The sequence below is a fragment of the Choloepus didactylus genome, chromosome 11, assembly GCF_015220235.1.
Source record: "Choloepus didactylus isolate mChoDid1 chromosome 11, mChoDid1.pri, whole genome shotgun sequence".
Classification (NCBI taxonomy): domain Eukaryota; kingdom Metazoa; phylum Chordata; class Mammalia; order Pilosa; family Megalonychidae; genus Choloepus; species Choloepus didactylus.
The window spans coordinates 39,682,182-39,698,361 of record NC_051317.1 but is presented as its reverse complement, the minus strand read 5'-3'; the positions used below and the strand labels follow the sequence as shown (position 1 = coordinate 39,698,361).

The 16,180-nt window shown below is 43.9% G+C and overlaps 1 protein-coding gene across 1 annotated transcript in view; it reads right to left on the bottom strand.

The window, feature by feature from the left end:
* The window catches only part of TRIO (trio Rho guanine nucleotide exchange factor), a 409,289-nt gene that overhangs the window by 185,548 nt on the left and 207,561 nt on the right, over positions 1–16,180 (bottom strand). Inside the window, 1 exon segment of the mRNA XM_037798879.1 lies at positions 7,712–7,834. Coding sequence (XP_037654807.1) covers positions 7,712–7,834 — 123 coding nt within the window.

Sequence of the window (16,180 nt, the reverse complement as noted above, 5' to 3'; positions counted from 1 at the left end):
CTTCCTGGTGGCTGCAGCGGTGTTTGAAGCAAACCCTGAAACTGGGGGCTCCTGCCCTGGAGAAGCTACGCTGGGCCGGGAGCACTGCTTCCACCAAGGAATCACAAGGTTCGATTTTCGGGTTCCTCCTTCCCAGAACACTTGAATTGTTCTATATAATAAGTTTATATTTAGTACATTTTAAATGAATTCAGCCACTTTCACCACTTCCTTTCTGAGTCTCTGTCATGTTACTCTATGCCACATCGCAGTATTTTAAAGAAGTGGAATGTAAGAAAAACGTTATGAAATAAATTGCTAAGTTAAGATCTCCACGATTCATTTGGAAACCATTTTATAAACGATGCTGCAAAATGCAATCCCAAGAAGGAAATCAATCTTAAACTTAACTGTAAAAAGCAAATTTCTTCTCCCTGAACCCCAAGAATTAGTTTTACCACTGTGACTGTTTCAGAAAATGGAGTCTCCTTAGTAAGCACTAAAGGTCCCTGTGCTCCCATTTTTAAAGTGCCTCCAGAGCCCATTTTGTCCATAAACACACATACGCCTCCGATGACTATCACAAGTACTTCCATACAATTTGTTTCGATCGAAAGCAGGCAAAGGCAGGGTGGGAGGGTAGAGAACGAAAGCTGGTGAAGTAACTCGCCTCAGTGGGCCTCATTCCCCCTGTGCTAAAGCAAAAGTGATGCCATGTGGTTGTCTGTGAAGAGCAGACAGCTTTCAGTGAATGAAGCTATAAATACAAAGTGTAATTTTGGATACAGAGGTCACTGTTTTTCTAGACCAAATCTACTCCACATGGTCTCAATAAAGCCAGGCTCCTTATCCAGCTCCCTAACAGCCATCTTCTCATCTGGCAAAATGCTCTCAAAAAACAGCAGCGCACTGCTCTCTGCATCCGACTGCACCTCATCTGTGGCTGGGCCTCTGGGGTAGGGCAGGGCCTCCATGTACAGTGCTCGATGGTACGCTCTGGAGGCAGAGCACATTCCTGTAAACTGGCCTGAAATGGCTCAGAGCATGTTTTCTGTGATTTCTAATAATAGCACATGCTAGAATCCTAGAGCTCCAGGAGGCAGGGCCACGTCCGTTTTGCTCTTTACCGTATCCTCAGCACGTGTCAGACAATACTCAATGCATATACATGGAAGGAACAAATCAGTGAGTGGACAGACCTCTGATATTTTCACTGTAAAGTGTGTGAGACAGAGAGAGAGAGAGAGAGAGAGAGAGAGGAGAGAGAGAGAGAGAGTGTGTGTGTGTGTGTGTGTGTGTGTAGGGTCAGGGTGGGGGTAGGGTGATGTGACCAGCTGGATCCCAGTTCATGACCAAGAACAACAGACTACCGAATACCTACTCTAAGCAACTGCCGAGTACCTGCTGTTTGCAGTTTCATTAGACAAAAGCCAGCACTGGAGACAGTGCACAATGAGCAGGTAGCACGAAAGGGGCAGAGCATGCTTCCCAAACCAACCGGATCTACAAAACATAGCACAATCAAGTGATGTGCTTCAAGATGGGGGAGAGACTGTAAACATTTAATGCCAGGAAGAAAAGAACTAAGATGGTGAGAAGTTGAAGGTGCCAGAAAAAGTTAAGCTGTAATTGAAGGAACCAAGTCCCAGCAGTGGGGTTGAAAGGCGCGTGCAGGTGGAGAGGAAGGGCTCAGGTGTGAGATGGCGAGAAGACAGGGCTGCCACCCTTTAGGTGGAGAGTTGAGGAGCCTGCGCCCAATGTGGGCTTGTGGCCACATCACCAAAGGCAACTGGAGAGAGGCCCACAGAGAGGAGAGGGCTGCAGTCTCCACGCGGCTCCCAGGGCCTCAAAGGCCCCCATCTCCTGCCTCTGCAACCTCACAGGCCACACCTGGGCCACCAGGCCAGGCTTCTCCTGTTGTCCCCAACGCTGGCCTCTGACTCTCTCCTTTCTCTGTCAACGGCTGAAGTTGAATTTTCCAGTCTTGGCTCAGACATCAAGCACAGCCACCAAACCCCTGGTGGCCAGCCTTGCCCAGTCATAGCTCTGGGGATCTGCGTCTGCCGATGCTGCCTGCTGGCACCAATGCCAGGCAGAGCTCCTCACGAGTGGTGGGAGAGGGGTACAGTGGGGGCAGATGTGTGCACAGTGATGAACAGGTGCTCACAGTTAAGTTTTCCTTCTTTCAGTTCAGATTTCAGCGTAAGAGCTTTTAAGTTGGGGAAGGGGGTGAGGCAATCTTTGGAATCCCAGGGACAGTAAGAAAGGACTGGGGCTCAGCTGCGTAGAAGGGACAGACAAGGAAGTGTCTTCCTCCCACAACCAGGGTAACTGCAGACCCCAGCTCCAAGTCCTACTCGAACCCTCTGCGCGTCCTGAAAGCATCTGTACCTCAGGCAGACGTTTTCTAGGAAGTTCTCTTGTTCTTGCTGCCCATGGGAACCTGTGTTAACAGTTTTGAAGACTGTCTCAGACTTGAGGAAAAAAGGTTACCAAGAAAAGACAGGGCAAGAATATTCACTGGAGACTTTTCCTTTAATTTAGAGTAAAGGAGCCACAGGAACTGGAGGTGAGGGTGACAGGAGGTACTGGACACACAGGAGAAAATCCAAAGGCTCAGGAAGGTGCGACGGGAGATGAGAGCAGCCCAGCCCACACGTGGGCGCCATGTTAATCAGGTGGCTTGGGGCCTGAGCCTCCATTTCTGGAGCCTGCCTGTCTGCAGTTCAGCCTCCTAGATTCTTCCGGTACCTGAAGTCTCAGCTCACATGATCAAAATTTCACATTCATCCTCAAACTGCAGTGGCTAAAGCAGTAGCTTATCTCACGGAAAAAAATTCAGGTGAGATAAGAGAACATTTTGCACATTTTTTCCCTGCAAAGGGAGAGCAAAATAATCCCCAGCAAGACAAGTAGGAAGACGACATTTGGTGTGGACAGAAGTGCTCCAAAGACAAAGCGTGCGATGAGGGTGCTGAAGATGCAGAAATTTCTACTCATTTCTTGAGAGCAATAGAGCGGAAAGGTTGGGACGGTCATTTTATACATGTATTAAAGTACTTTACAAGTATGAAAACATGTATAGAAGGTGACTTTTTAAAAGGCACACTATTTGAATAGGATTTAAATATAGCTTTTGTTATCCCATAATTCTATCCCACAATTGAGTTACCCTGCTCAGCTAGTATAACTGATCCTTTTGGGTCATGTAAAGTCTATTGACACACATATCCATATTTTAATCCTGTTTATTTTTATTTTATATATTTTGAGACTATATTGTTAGATATATATTGATAAACTGTTCCTTTTATAATTGAAGACCCTATCTCTTCAATAATGTGTTATGGCTTCAAGTCTATTTTGCCTAATATTAATATTAATATTCCTACATTGGTTTCCTTTTAGTTAATATTTGCCTAGTGGATATATTTCTAATCCTTTATATACTTCAAACTTTCCAGGTGCTTATGTTTTAGATGGGTCCTTTGAAAATAATAATTTGGGACTCTCTGCCTTTTAACAATTAAGTACGATCTGTTTGCATTTAGAAAACTTACATACATTTTGGGATGAATTGTTGTTCCAATTTGCTAATGCTGCCAGAAAGCAAAACACCACAACTGGATTGGCTTTTATAAAGGGGGTATATTTGGTTACAAATTTACAGTCCTAAGGCCATAAGAGTGTCCAAACTAAGACATCAGCAAGAGGATACCTTCATTGAAGGAAGGCCAATGGCGTCTGGAACACCTCTGTCAGCTGGGAAGGCATGTGGCTGGTGTCTGCTAGTCCTTCGCCCCATGATGCATTTCAAAGTGGGTTTCTCCACATGTCCCTGGGTTTCTCTTAGCTCCTCTCTCTCAGTTCTTGTGCATCCTTGCTTCTTTCTCCCAGGACATTTCCCTTCAAGCATCTAGGGGTCCTCTCTTAGCTTCTCTTAGCTTCTCCGAGGCATTTTTTAGTTCAACATCTCCAAATGTCCTTCTGTCAGCATCTCCAAGCATTACCAAGCATCAACGTCAGTGCCTGTTTGGCTCCAGACTCTCTTAAACAATCCAGTGAACTAATCAAGAGCCACTCTGAACGGGCAGGGTCCGCACCTCCATGGAAATAATTCAATCAGAGGTTCTACCCTAATCAACAGACTGATTAGTCTGCCCCCACAAGATTGCATTAAATAATTTGGCTTATCTGGGGGGCATAATGTATCCAAACTGGCATAATTACTGAATCTTATTTTGTGATTTCTACCATGATTTTTGCTGTTCTTGTTTGCTTTGTTTCCTGAGTTTTTCTCTTTTATTATTGGTGGTGTATATTTCCTTTCCCCTATATTTATTTGGGAGTGATGTTTTCTATCTCCATACAGTGGTCACTCAAAAATGTTAACACACACACTTGAACTAAAAAAATCAAAGTTAAACAATATACCTGTCTTCCTCCTTGGAATGCCCTCTACCTTCTGTGTCACAGTGTTCCAGTATGCCAGCCCCACTCACTGTCTTTTGTTGAAACAGTCAATGCCTTAATATCCAAACATGCGCCCAATTTCTTTGCTAATTACTCATCCCTGTCATTTCTTCTTATATTTATATTGCCTCTTAAGTCATTCAATTCATTTTTTTCAACAAATATTTACCGAATGCTTAACTATGCCCAGTGCTAGCCTAGGTGCTAGTGATAGAGACGGGAACAAAGCAGAGTCCCTGCTCTCACACTGTTTACATTATGTGGGTGCTTTCTTGTCTCACTAAGTATATACTTGAAGTTTGTCCAGCAAGTATCTGAATGGGAAACCCTCGCTGAATTCCGGCTTCAGAGGTACTTTCCCTTGGGACTCTATTCCAGTGTCTTCTGTAATCCATTGAGCACTGATGAGAAGTCCACTGTCATCATAATAGTCATTTTCACAGGTGTCTTTTTGCCATTTCTCTCTTGTTATTTTTACGATTTTCTCTTTAGTCTTTGATGTTCTTCAATTTTACCATAATGTTTCCAGGTTTGGATTTATCCTACTTGGACTTCATTCTACACAAGATTCATACGATACAGAAGATTCTTTTAATCTCTTTTTTATTTTATTTTATTTCCTTTTGGGGGGGTGGATCCCCCAGGGTAAACCCCTAGGCAGAAGGCTGGCTTCCTATGGCTTTTAGCCCCTTTTTCATGGAAGTAGCAGCTCTTTGAGGCTCCAGGATCCACACTCGGCTTTTAATTTCTAGCTATGTATTATCTTTTATTGTTATCTTTTATCCAGCATCTCTCTGTTTACAGCAGAAAGAGTTCCCTCGTCTGCCACACTATATAGTTTTTCAAATCTTATTTCATAAGGTTCTAATTCAAGTTGTCTGGTCCAGTTAAGTCAGTACCTAAAGCAAAACGCCCAGAAGGAAGAGGCTGGAGGTTTGAATCCTTGCCAAATCTTTCATTTGACAATATAGTTTCCTGCAACCACAGGCCATCCCTTTAGCACAACCAATCTACACATGTCCCAAAGGAATCTGTAGGACACCAGTGTTGGCATCTAGAAAATGGAAAGCCCTCAAGATTTCTAAATTAAACAAGAGTCCAAAACACTGACGAGGCCACACATCCCATTGGGGATGAGGTCTACATTCTGAAATATCGTTACGCAGAATAAGTCAAACACATTTCTTTGCATGTCTCTTCCATAAGGACAAATGGAAAAGGAAGAGAGTCCCGTGAAAGAGGCTCTGGCACCCTCCCCTTTTCTCCCTCTTCTTTCCATCTACACTCTGTCTGAAGGCTTCATATTTTGCACCCTGGGAAGGAGGCAGCTCTCACCACCAGCTTTGGTCTGAGGCTTCGGTACACAATGTGAGTAGGAAAAATGGGCATCCCACATGGGCCTACCTTCTAAGCCTCATCAACAATCAGGTGGTATTTTTCTCCCATTTGTAACTGTTCCAAGTACACACACCTCTTTCAAGGACCAAGAAGAAATGGGTGCAGGACCACCGTGTACATTTGTGCTGTTCAGATACCACATAACACACCGAATCTAAGGGGCCACGCTCATGACAGACATGAGTATCTAATGTGGCCATTTTCCTGCAGACAGCAGAGAAATCCTTGAAGGGTACTTTGTGAATCTGTACCAACGTACTCTCTGGCTAACGGCAGCCTCAGAGGGGGACTGTGGTTTGAAGCAGGCTGTATTACTAAGTTTTTGTGGCCCTAATATTATCAAATAGCACTCCACACCTACCTAAGGCATGCACGCATCAGTGTGTACTCTAGAGATGGACACTTGGCCAAAGGACGTCCTCTTGGGTACAAAGGCCATATCTTATCTCCTACAACTTAGCACAATGCTGGACATTCACAAAATATCAATAATACTTATCAGTTTATTTGCTGTTACACTATGAAATGAGACTATCCTACTATATGCTCAGCAAGTGACATGATTTTAGATTTTAATTAAATTTCTTCTACAAACAGTACATTTGTAATTAAAGATGATGCAATAATTGAGCTAAGAATTCAATTTCCCTTAGAGAAGACATTTGGGTGCTTTCAGTCACTTGACTTCTGATTCCATTTTGGTCTACCAGGTACAGGTCTTCAAGCAATCATTTCTGTCCAAGTACTAAAAATTAAGTAAACAAAACAGAATACATTGAATACTGTATAACAGCTGCTTTTATTCCTCTCTTCTCATGACTACAATTTGGAGACCAAATGTAGAATTCTACCTGTGCACAGAAGCCCTCTATTTGTGTTGAAGAAAGATGTTCTCTTTTTCTAACTTCTATATCGCTTTCCTACTTGGTATCTAACATACTATGCTTATTTGTGATTCCTCAGTTACTGATGACATGAACTTCTAACAGGATTTTACTGCAATACTTTCATTCATTCTTTCTACCTATTTTTGGCCTAAAAGGTCATTCTGGGGTCCTTGGGATGTTTTTTCTGGAAATCAAGTTAAGAATTCAGTTCACTTAAGTTAAAGCAATGGTTAAATCAATTTAGGGATAATGTTTAAAACATTGCTTACCTACTTATGGTTTCCTTATATATTTTTTGGCCAACTTATTGTTGTATCTCTCCCCTTCCCTCCTCTTTCTTTCAAAAAAACAAAACAAACAAAAAGCACATTTGCCAAACAACAGTAAACTGGGAGAAGGAACTGGGCTCTGTGTCTTATATGATGCTATCTCACCCAGTCCTCCTTCCTTCAGCCCCACAAGTCGTTGCTGCACCTATTTTTCAGGTAAGAAAGCCAACTGCAGTGAAGTCTCACAGCTAGTGAGTGCTACAGTTCAGTGCTACTTGAACTCCACAAATCCCAAGCCCTGAATCACTAGGCCCCCTGCCTCCCATACCGTAAGAATAAACAGTTAATGGGAATGGAAAAGGGACAAGAACTACATCCAAAATGCTGGGCCCATCATTACAGAAATGTGATAGGAACATTGTCCAAATATGAACTGAAATTTCACAAACGAGTCAGAAGATACTGGTACAAAAAACATGGCAAAATCATCCCAAGACATTTTTTTTTCCCAAGAATAACACATTTTACAAAAAGGGCCAACTGATTGTCTTTCTTCCTAGGCAATGACAAACTTAACTCTGAAATCTGAGCACTGTCTTGTCCAAATCACCTATTTAAGGCTACATCTCAGACGCAGTGAAAACTGTAATGCAAAACCAACCACACAGGTTATTACAGGAGAACACAGGAAAGCCACTGATTTACCTGGGCTACTTCTTCAAAGTCTTCATGGCGTTTCTGCAGAGCTCTGGCCCGATGGAGCGATTTCCCAACTCCGGTGTGCTTGCTCAGGAATGCTTCTCCGTGGTTCTCAATCCAGTCCAGCACCTGGAGTGAAACAGAAGCACGTATGCCATGAAAAATATGTCCTGCTGTGCAGTGACGACACACTCCTTGTCAGGTCCTATGGGAAATAAGAAGCAAAGAAGAAAAAAATTGAAAGAAGCAACTGGACACTAATCCAACATACTTGGTAATGACGCCTTATGCCATCTTTCTCAGCGGGATTTTAATCAGCTCTTACTCGGAAATTGTAAATGTTTAGGTATCAATGTCACATGCAATAATGATTGAATTAAATCTCACCTTCTTTTACATGTCTGAGCTGTTGATACTGACTGGCTTTTGTTTAAGGCAGTGGTCATGAAACCACAGAGGACCAGTTCAACCTAATATTTTCTTAAGGCTCAAAGCTGCACAACTCGGGCAATTCCAATGTAACTAAGGGGTTTATTTTCCTCTATCTTATCTTCAGAAGACCCAAAACATTAAAGTGAAACCTAAGAAAACAAAACACTTGTATTTCTTACTCCTGGTCTTTGAGGAAAATTTATTCTGTAAACTGAGAGGCTGTGAAAACTAAAATTCCATGAATGTAACTGCTTAAAAGTTCTTGCTAGTTAAATCCCCAACACTAAAGAAAAGGAGTAGAGGCAAAAACAGTGCAACCCTGATGTTTTCAAGTTCATTCCTGGGATTGAGTAGTTCACTGGCTCTTGCACCTGAGAAATCACAAAACACTGCAAAATCTAATAAAATAGTTTCACTGCATCGTTACTTCTTTGTCTCTTTCGGATGGAGAGGGGATAGACTGGCAAAAAAACCAAGTCTGTGAAGTCTTCAGCTAAAAACGAAGTGTTCTTAATTAAACAGCTAGGTAAAAGTGTTGATGTATTATTGTTATTGGTATGTATGTATGGTATATAACATACTTTGATGTTAGTTGTAAGCATCAGATCAAGACAATCTGGTACCACAGAAAACCAGGAGCCCGCCTGCTGGGACAGCAGGCTATAAAGAACCCAGAAGCAGACTAGCTATGGCACAACTCTACTGGCAAAATGAAAGGGGCCTTAATCTGTGGTTCCCTGCTCCAAAAAGGATCCTTGCCCTTTATTAACTGCAGGACAGAGGGATCAGCTGTGTTGACAGATACCTAGAAAAAGAGCTACCTGGTAAGGGCTTGTCCTCTCTTGCTCTACATCACTGTCCTTCAAGAACCCAAGGGTCCTTTCTGCATAGGGTTTAGCAAAGTTAAGTAAGTATTCATGCAAATAAAATGGTCTGTGAACGTCAGTAAAAGAATCTCTGATGGACCTCTGGAAAGACCCCTGCAGCCCAGCAGGTGCTGAGAGCAGAGGTGGGTGTGCATGCAGAGGTTGGGGGGCAACTCAGCAGCAGGTGCTCAGCCCAGAACTGCACTTTTACCCTCTTACCGTAGTTTCAGAACACTGGTTGTCAAAAACATACCATTCTGCTGCTCACCTGAGGTCATGCCAGCAGAGTAATTTTTTACTGAATGCGTTTGTATTCTGTCTGCCCACCTAGAATAATGAGTCACCAGGTCCTGTGGCTTCTCCCTTCCCCTTCTGACAGATCTGTCTCCACCCCCCTTTCCCTTCCAGTCCCCCTGCACACACAGAAGATGGAGCTCTGTGGCCTCACTGCAGCTGCTTATCCTTTCTGAGCCCCCGTTCCTGGTGGGCTCAATGGGGACAGTCACAGGTTTACGTTATGCAGCTCAGTGTCGGTGGCAAAAGCAGAACACGTGTGCTGACCCTGCTCCTGAGCCATAACCCTCGGTCGTCTGCCGTTGGATTCTAAGCTCCTTGATGGCAGAGACCATCTCTTCCACTTCTCCTTACCAGTGTACTTAGCACACCACTTTTCTTTCTTGATGTAAGAGTGAGACCTTTGGCACCACTGCCAGTGGGTTGCTACGTTTGTCACCTGACTTCGAGGCAGACATAGGGCCCCCCGTCTCCTGGTATGGTCCTAAAACACTGGCCTCTCTCCACTACTCAAGAAATGTCTAAATGACAACTTTCAGACCTCTCAGCCTCCAAGAATGGATACATTTAATGGCATGTGTCTCTAGGCAAAAGGCCAACACCATGAGGAAGACAAGTATCAAATATTTCAAACCTGGAAGGAATGTAACTGATCCTGTGCCCCAGCTCACCTACCTGAAAGGCTAGGGAGAGGGCTTTTTTTCTTTTTACTTTATAGTATGTTCTGTATATTCCTCAACCATTAAAAATAATAGTAACAAAAACTGAATCATTAGTAAGCAGCAAATCTTACGGTTTCTGGTAATAGAGACTTGAAACAAGGACATAACCACAAGTAAAAGCTGAATAGTATTTGGTAGAAAGGACTGGAAGAAGTAAAATAAAGTATTTTGAAAAAAAAACAAAAAATTTGTTTTTAAGCTTAAGGAGGAAGTATGATTTGGAAATAAAAGGCATTATGAACCAACTGTTCAGTCTATAATGGGGCATTTTTCTTTTATCAGTAGTTCCTTCAGACAGAAATGCAAATAGCAGGTGAAATTCTCTTTTAAACAAACATGAAAGTAATTCAGAAGAGAAGGTTCAAATCCCAATAACTGTGCTAAAATAACAGCAGACAGTGAGGAAAGCTAGCTAACACGAAAACCAAAGTCGCCACGAGGCTGTTCCTTCGTTGGCAAGTGTGAGTGCACCTCCCTGACTGCCGGGGATCCTGAATCAGTATACTCGTCCCAGCGACATTTTAAAGCCATGCTTGCGAAATCTTTCAATTTAAAGCATAGCAATGCTTGCAAACCAGAGGCTTCCTCAGCCTGGTCCAGCCAGCCACCTCCCGGACCTTAGCCAACAGCTGTCCCCTCTCCGCCGTGTCCTTGGCCCCAGCAGCAACAGGGCTGGCCCAGGATTTGCTGCTTTCCTCCCAGAATGGCGGAAAGGGCAGAAGCTCATCCCTTCCCAGCTGGTTCAGAAGCAGAAAGAGCAAAGCCGGGGCGGCCAGTGCACCCTTCCTCTCTGCCTGAGCAAGTAGAGAGAAGCAGAAGTGGGTGAGCTAATCCTCGGTCCGTCGGTGCCCTCCAATGGACACAGTGACAAAGCGAGACCCCTGCACTTCATGCAAACACCATCTCTGAGGAATCTCACAGATGGGTGGTGAAAAGGAAGTGGAAGGCCCAGGCCCAGGAAGTCTGCATCTCTGTATTGTGGCCCTTCTGTGAGACGGTCCAGCTGTCTACTCCAACTGCTGCTTTAAAGAGGCAATACGTAGTGAATAAATAATGGTGTTTCTGTCATATTAACGAGTGCCCTTTTAAGTCACCTCTTATGCACACACAAATTAAGAACACAAGTAGCTCATCTCATTCTATAGTCAACTTTTAAAAATACCATTACACAAAGCAAATGCAAAATAAAGATTGAAAACACACTGAATTTGGTGTGTTCTTTTTTTATATATAAAATCAGAGTTTTCCAGTTATGAAATACAAACTTCCTCCCACCCTCACCCTACATTCTGTATAAAACCAAAATTGACCTAGTTTCATTTGTTTTAGTTACCTCCTTCTTGAAGCACCATTAGCTTTGGTTTAAACGACTGGCGATACCAACCTAGAAACAGATTATTAGGTTTCTGGATTTGCTTTTAAATTAGTGCTCCTGAAAGAAGCATTTAGATCAGAGCTTTCTGTTTTTAATCAAATCATTGGTATTTCAGTGATATAACAAAGAAAGACCGACCAATTCCAGTTAAGCAATATAATTTCAAACATTTGTGGGTGACCAAAAAAAAGGCCTTTCACTTAGATAATGTTCATTATTATTAAAGGCTGGAGATTAGCAGCCTTTAATATTATCCAATATTACGCTATTCATGAAATTTCCCTAAGAATCTAAAATCACAAACGAAGGGATATTTGGAGTTTAAATTATTGGAATCCACATCCTCATCCCATCTTAGGATGCCTGACACTTTCTTCCCGAATGCTCAGAGTGTATTTTATTCCTGAAACCAAGGTCTCAATCATGTTCTTCCATGTCCAATGAAGACAAAGCTCAGCAAGACACTCCAAAAGTACTGTTCATTCATTCCCATATTGGCTGATCAACACAGAGAGGGAAACCATGACACGGCTGTGAAAGCAGGTGGGCAGCATGTCACTGCAGAGCCCCCCCACCCCCCACCCCGGCCTGTTTCCAGTTATCCACTTGTAAAGTGACTAAAGTCCAAACGGAAAACAAACCAAAAAATTCCTTACGTAGCCGTTTTCCTCCACAGTGACGGAAAGTGTGACTTCCACGGGAGGTCCCGGGGCCCCTCAAAGCACCACTTTAATGTTCATCGTTAAGTAATATGTTAATAATTTTACTCTTTCACTTGCTCAGAAGTGCAGCGTCCTCCTCCGATCAGGAGGGTGAAGTAACAAGAAACAACGGTGGCCTGCCTGGTGCTCGGCCCCGCTGCGGAGCCTTCCAGGGCTCGGTCCTATTACCTGGAAGATGAGGGTCTCGGCCGTGCGGGATTGTAAGGGGCTTGGGCTTAAACTCTACCACATATCTGGCATGACTTTTAAAGTGACATGAAAGTGACACGGACGTCACCAACCATCCATCTGTGGGCTTTGTGGGGACTGAGGGGAGAAGGGGAGCTTTTTGGGCCCAGCTGCCTGGCAATGATGCTCTCTCCCTCCTTCATTTCTCTTTCTCTCTCCACTGGAGCTGAGGACTCTCCATTACTTCATTCATTGTATTCCAAAATTAAAATTCAGTTTCCCCTTAAAAAAAAAATATTCTTAATATGGAAAGAGCTTTAAAAAACAGTTTCTAGAACATTCCAAAGAATATGAAGCCTAATTAATGTTTAACTGGGAAAAAGGAGTTATTTAAAAAACCTACCACAGGCAAGCTACACTGCACAGCACGAGCATGATAAAGAATAAAAATACCCTGCACTGCCAAAGCTGTGGTTAATAAGATTACTCTGACAGTCAAGGCTCAATTACTTCTACCTGATATAATTTGAGAGGCGGCTCTAAAGGCCACCAGGAAGATCAGCAGCCTGCCTCTATCTACTCCCAGCAAGTTCCCAATCCCAAACCCAACACTTGCCCTAGTTCTAATTGAGACACTCTTAGAATAAATGGCAATTCTGTAACCATTCTAATCAAGAGACAGGATCAGAACCTAAAGCAGAGCAGTGAGCACCAGAATGTAAACAGAAGAGAATGCTAAAGAGCTAAGAGGATAAATGGCTGTGATGACTGGGAGGAGAAAACCAGCCTCCTGAATTAAATTAAGGAGCAAAGGACAAGTGAGGTTGTCAGAGTTCAATCTAGAACCCCTGAGACAAGCATCACAGAGACAGCTTTTACTGCACAAGACGGTGGCCTGGAACCCAAGACACGGTGGAATAGCTTTGCTAGAGAACTGAAACCTGTTTCTCTGCAGGCATGTCCTGACTTCCCTCCCTCTGCTTTAAAGACCCTCATTTTGCATTTAAGGCAGCCAGATCTTCACTAGAGGGCTCACCACATTTCCCAAATCCCCATGCACTGAAATTATCCCTTCCTTCCCCAGCCACCCGTAACTCCCCAGCATCAATCACAGCCCCTATTTCTTCAAGCAGACCACCCCGTTAGGTTTCCCGAGTCCAGCAGAGGGCCTACCCTCCCTACTCCAGAACAAATAAAGGACTTTTCAACCCCAAAGAATCTTTAATTACCCGAAATGGGGAAATTCCTGAAATTAGTTCAGCTATTCATTCATTCAGCAAATACTGAGCTTCTACAACTTGCGAGACTATTCCAGACACCTGGGCTCTGCCCCTGGACCGTGAGCCCCTGCTGTCCTAGCCTCCCACACGGCTTGGCAGATGGCCACGGTGGACACCACACTCCCAGTCTTGTTCCCTCCAGTCTGTCCATCCGCCGCAACCAGGGCCATCTTTCCAATTCACTTCAGGGCACGCCACCCACTCCCCCTGCCTACAGCACCGAGCCACAAGGCTTGGCACACAGGGTGACGCTCCTTAAGAAACACCCATGCGCACAAGCCTGGGCAAGCACCGCAATGCGTGCTGATCCCACACACGTGTCCCTGATTTAATCCTCCCGGCCACTCGTGTTTCCCCAGGCTCTGGCTCTGAGTCAGTGGCCTTGAGTACAGGTCAGCCAGACCCTTCCACGGTGTCCCGCCGCTTCCAGAAAGCAGTCCCACACCTCCATCGGGGCAGCCACCTTCTCCCTGCCTGCCACGTGACCTTTCCCGCAGGTGAGCACCGTCCGCACCTCTCCACTCTGTCCAGGCCAGGCCACCGGCTGCTCCCTGGACAGCACCTGCCCTTTCGGTTCTCTGCTCCCCCCGCAATTCCCAGTATCCATTCCTCAACCGACTGAATTTCCCTCAGCCTTCAGAGTTCCGCTCTCACCCCACCCCTCCACAGGCTCTCCTGGTAGCCCTGATATAGCAAGGGCTGCCTGTTCCTCAATTACAGGACTTTTTCATTTTTTCTTGTGCAACAGACCCTTGACATTTGAGAATAATATAGACAGAGTTGTTCTGAATTCCCAAATGCACACAAATTGCTCAAGTGTGCATGTGCCTCTTAAAAAGCAGATGCAAGGCAAGCAGAGACCACAGATGGGGGCAGCTAGTTTCATTTATTCCCACACTGCTGGTGTCGCCTTGAGAGGCAGGATTCAAATTTCTGCCTTAGTAGGACAGACCTGAGAAAAACCAGAGATCCGAATGCCAAGCATGTAATGGTCTGAGTCATTAGATATTAGACTGTCTACTCCCACTAGATTATAAATTCCTAGAGAAAAGGGACTTGGTGCAATTCAATGTATTTATCTCTGCACCTCTTGGAGCGTCACACACTTAATTACAATATTTTGAAGAAAAAAAATGAATTGGCAAGAAGAATCCAGTGTGGACACAAGACTTGCTTAACAGTTATTTTTTAAGAATATTAGTTAGTGGCCCAATGTCAACCTGGAGGAGCTTTTCCATGAGACAGTCAGTGGGGGGTGGCACACACCTGTGAAGGGCTGCCAGGGAAAAATGGGAGGCTTTTTTGGAAGAAGGCCTCCCTGGCAGAGTAGTCAGCCTGCTTCATGAGAAGATTTAAGGATTCCACTGAGGACACGCCCATCAGTGTGGCAGAGACGCTCACTCACCTCACCTCACCTGACAGGTGGTGGCACCTCACACCCACTACCCCAGGGAAAGCCAGGTAAACTGAACAAGTGAGGTAGGAAAGCAAGTTTAGGAGCATCCTGCTGTGGATGTCTTCCAAAATGATCATCCCTTTTGAATGAGTACAGTAAAAAATGAATTATCTTATTATAAGAAATGAAAGCATACTCTAAACTAAAAAATACTGCTTAGCAGTAACACAGCCGTCAATTCATTAATACCACCAAGCATTCACTGGTTACTTGGAAGGTATAGGAAATGTGTCCAGTACTAGCTCATCAGGAAATGTGACGGGCAGATGGACTCTTATTTTAAGAGCCAACAGTGATGGAGGGTAATATTTATCAATGGCTACCATGTGTTTTGGGTAAGTCTTTGGCAAGTCTTCCCAAATACTTCACCAAAGCAGCTTCAACCTATCCCCTACTCTATACTTGTGGTATCTCTAATTGGCTTATTATCTTTTTGTGGATTTAGTTCAATTTTGTCTACAAATTTACCTTCTGCTGACACATCCTTCTGAAGAACTATTTTTTTCTATTTATTCTCAGCTTACTTCTACTCTATACTCAAAACGGAAAAACTTCCTTATGTGCTATTAATTTCTTGAGTTTCAGAAAAGCACTTTTGATTTTGATATTCTATCGACTCTTTCAAGAAAAAGAGTCTGCTTAGATTAATCTTATCAGCTTTGCTCCTTGTTTTGCAAGTCAAGCCTACATGGCAATTTCCTCCTAAAACTCAAATATTTTCTATGGAATAGTGATAGGACCATATGCATTACAGATATTGCAAAACACTTTCTCCTGTTGACGTCTAATCAATGTTCTGTTCTTGAGAAAAAAAGAAGCTAGCTAAAAGAGCTGGCCTCACAATGATCATAACTGCTTTTCTACAAGTAAAAATTAACGTTTGCTCTTTTCAAATTCAAGGACATTAATTACATGGTACCAAATTAGATGGCTTGTCACCCCAGCCTATTCCCAAAGGGTCCCTTCGTCCTGCCTTCCCCATTCCAAATGGTCCAGGGTTTTGCTCTTGAACCCAGGGTGTCCCAGTGAGCCCACGAGAACAGGGGAGGACCGAGCAGGGAGTCCCCCTCCCCCAGTGCTGCTCTTTACCTTTCAGGTAAGGAAATGGGCCCCTCTCAGTCCCAAGGCCAGGTGTCAGTCCACAGATGTGCAATACATGC